The sequence below is a fragment of the Pistacia vera genome, unplaced genomic scaffold (genome assembly GCF_008641045.1).
Source record: "Pistacia vera cultivar Batoury unplaced genomic scaffold, PisVer_v2 Contig570, whole genome shotgun sequence".
Lineage (NCBI taxonomy): Eukaryota > Viridiplantae > Streptophyta > Magnoliopsida > Sapindales > Anacardiaceae > Pistacia > Pistacia vera.
The window spans coordinates 1,257,988-1,261,268 of record NW_022196413.1 but is presented as its reverse complement, the minus strand read 5'-3'; the positions used below and the strand labels follow the sequence as shown (position 1 = coordinate 1,261,268).

At 31.0% G+C, this 3,281-nt stretch overlaps 1 protein-coding gene across 1 annotated transcript; it reads left to right on the top strand.

Moving 5' to 3' along the window:
- The first annotated feature begins 666 nt into the window (after nucleotides 1–666).
- On the top strand, nucleotides 667–1,728 carry LOC116108937 (protein NTM1-like 9). The gene is made up of 3 exons (XM_031395172.1): nucleotides 667–820; nucleotides 903–1,141; nucleotides 1,636–1,728. Exons 1-3 carry the CDS (start codon nucleotides 667–669, stop codon nucleotides 1,726–1,728), a joined length of 486 nt encoding a protein of 161 aa, XP_031251032.1.
- Nucleotides 1,729–3,281: the final 1,553 nt, after the last annotated feature.

Below are 3,281 nucleotides of genomic sequence, written 5' to 3'. Positions count from 1 at the left end.
AAGAGCATATCTTTGAATAATTGAAAAATGGAAAGCATTTGATTTGCCTGACTTTATAAACTTGTTATGGAAGGATAGATAAATGATCATATGACAAATGACAAGGCAAAGAGAACAAACTAACTAATCATAAAATTACATTAAAGTGATTGTGCGATATGACGTCCCAAGCCAATGATATGAGAGACTCAAATCAACGGAAGTATTGCATGGCGGGAACAGCTTGAGTATCAAGTTTTCATGTATTCTACTATTTTGCACTGTATTAAAAAGGTTTCATTTGTACATTTCGGTGGAAAACTGTTTTTATTTCATTCATTTTTAATTCTGGAGTAGAAAACGACGCAGCGTCGGTATAAAGGGATTTGAATATACATATATAGTTTGCATGAGAAGGGGGTCCACTTAGCAGAAGAAGTTGTATCATGTTTTGGAGACTAGTCTCCAAAACAACACCTTCCCAAATAATTTTCCCAACCCAAGCTTCTTAGTTAAGGCCAAGACTTTGACCAATAACCAAGTCAATGCCATTCAATTTTTATATTTTTCTATATATACATATAACCAACTGCCTAGTTTTACTCATCACTTGCTACCTCTCTCATCACCCTTCCAAAACTTATTTTAATCTCTCTTCCATTAATTACTTTGATCAAATCAATTTTAATGGACAACTTTAATGGCATGGGATACAGATTCCATCCCACTGAAGATGAAATCATCAACCATTTTCTTGAATCAAAGATGAAGTGTGGCACTGATTTCTCTGCAGTAATTAAGGAAATCGATATTTCCAATTTTGAACCTTGGGAATTGCCTGGTACGTATACATATAATTTAATATTGTTAAACTATCTATATATTTTGAAATGACAAATTGTTTTATACTTTTTTTTGTGCAGACCATTCACCACTATCCTCAGATGATCAAGAGTGGTACTTTTTCAGTACAATTGCTTATAAGCCTTCCAATAAGAGTACTAGTAAAAGAGTAGTTGAAAGAACAACTAGGGCTGGATTTTGGAAAGTCACTGGCAAAGATCGTGAAATCTACGACGACAACAGTGGACAACTGATTGGTAAAAGAAAAGCTTTGGTTTTCTACCAAGGTCATGGTTCTAATGCCGTCAAGACAAATTGGGTGATGCATGAATATCATTCCCAGACAGTACATCAGGCATATATCTGTTCTTACCTTCCTTATTTAACCTTTTATTTTTTTGCCTTGCATTCCCGTCTCCCAGGACGATCATGATCTCTTTTAGTAACCTCCTGCATTACCTCCGATTTTTTAAACTTTACGATTGATGAATAATTAAGCGACAAGATGCATGTTTAATTTAGTTGCTCCTTCCTGATATATTGATTAATATTGTACAAATATGCATGCATGCAATTACAAAATATCTTATTGAACTTAGTATGAAGGATAGCAGTGGTAGCTAAAAATGATATTTTGTTTGTTCTGACTTTCGCTAAAAGTTCGGTAAGTACGTAAGAAACTTTAGCTTCCTTTTTAATATAAAAATAATTATTCTTCCTCATGTCATCTGCCAAATAACACAACCACAAGATAATGAGTTTCTTTTTTTATTTTTAAAAAATACTAATAATTTTTATTTTTGACTTGTACAGAACCCTTATGTTCTCTGTCGTTTAAGAAGAAAATCAGATGATGCAGAAGATGATCAACCAAGTTCCCGTTTGGCTTCTACTTCACGACATTAATAGCAGAATTTGATATAACAGCAGGTAGTAAGAGGATTAGTTATCTGTATATGGATTGTAATAAATTAAGCTGATATTCTTACTTGCTTATTGTATATATAATCATTGTAGAGATGAATGGTAAAACTGTATTAATTAAGTTGATCCCTATTAGTATTATGTTAATGTCTATTTCATAAGACTTCGATAATAGTTATTAATAATACTTTGCTTTTAGTCATTTTTAGATGGGAGTCTGAACGGGAATTTCAAGTGTGGCATGCTGATGGAGTCAACTACAGCGTTGGAATAACTATGGAGTTAGCTTGAATATTTAATTAGTAATTAGGACATATTGTATTATGTTTTCAGTATATGTAATGAAAAGTATTTTCATTTGTGAGCATTTATAATTATCAACTTTATTAAAGAATGTTTGGGAATGTTTTATGTAATTCAATTATTAACTATATATGTGAGTTGACATTAAAATAAATACATCTTCACTTGTTATTTTAACTATTTGATTGTCTTAAAATGGATGATTATTAGAGCGTATCAATTAAATTAAATTATAATATCACCACCTATTCATAAAACAGTACTCCATAATACTTGAAATAAAGTCTATCTTGATCCTTTTTTTTTTCTTTTTTTCTTTTTGACATGCATATTTCGACCCTTATTTCTCTCTACACAGATGATTTCTTGTACAAATAAAAAAAGTGTCGGTCCTATGAAAAATGTTTGTTAAGAATTAACTGAAATTGAGCCTTTCTAGAATATTCATTGAAGGCATCATTCAAAGTTATAGATTATTGAAGCCTGTAACACAAGGAGGTAGAAACTTCCAAGGAGCTGAGTAATATGAGCATAACAAACTCAAAACCAACGAATTTTAAAGAATCTATTGACGCTTAAAACAAAAGTTCTCAGAATCATGTAACGAATAAATAAACAAACACATTGCTCATTCCTTTTTAATTGAACTCAGATTGAACCAGTCTAGGATGTTCCATGAAAGCATTTTGATCACTAACTAAACTACACTAAAAGCTTTTCCAGAATGTTCTCTAGAGCATCTACTAATATATTTGAACACATATATATATATTTTAGAATTACCTTGATATATATAATTTATTAACTTGTGAAAGAAGGGAAAGTTAGTGGGCAACAAGACGACTTCACAAGAAAGTTTATAGTGATTCCTTCATGAATTGTTTTATATTTAATTGAATGAATAAAAATTGAGTTAGCAGATGTTATTAATTGATTAAAAGTAAAATAATAATAATAATAATAATAATAATTCTGTTGCTTACACGATGTCATGTGATCCATACGTGCATGGCGTGTACGTATCCCTTCACACGGTTTTAAGTTTGAGTTATGGGGTCTAGTTTTTACTATAGTCTAGTCTACTAATAATTCCGCGTGTCTAAACACGTCAGCAAACTTCTTAAATAAGGTAAGACTTTTAGTCAATGAGATAGAAACCATCACATCTCCATTACTATAAATAAGGGGTCTCTTTCTCTTCTATATATATAAAAGTATATACTTTCTTTTAT

Excerpts from the sequence above, each read along its gene's own strand:
- LOC116108937 (XM_031395172.1), top strand. The coding sequence starts at position 667 with ATGGACAACTTTAATGGCATGGGATACAGATTCCATCCCACTGAAGAT. Across the intron at positions 821-902 it reads TGAACCTTGGGAATTGCCTG|ACCATTCACCACTATCCTCA; the intron begins GTACGTATACAT and ends TTTTTTGTGCAG. Across the intron at positions 1,142-1,635 it reads ATGCCGTCAAGACAAATTGG|AACCCTTATGTTCTCTGTCG; the intron begins GTGATGCATGAA and ends TGACTTGTACAG.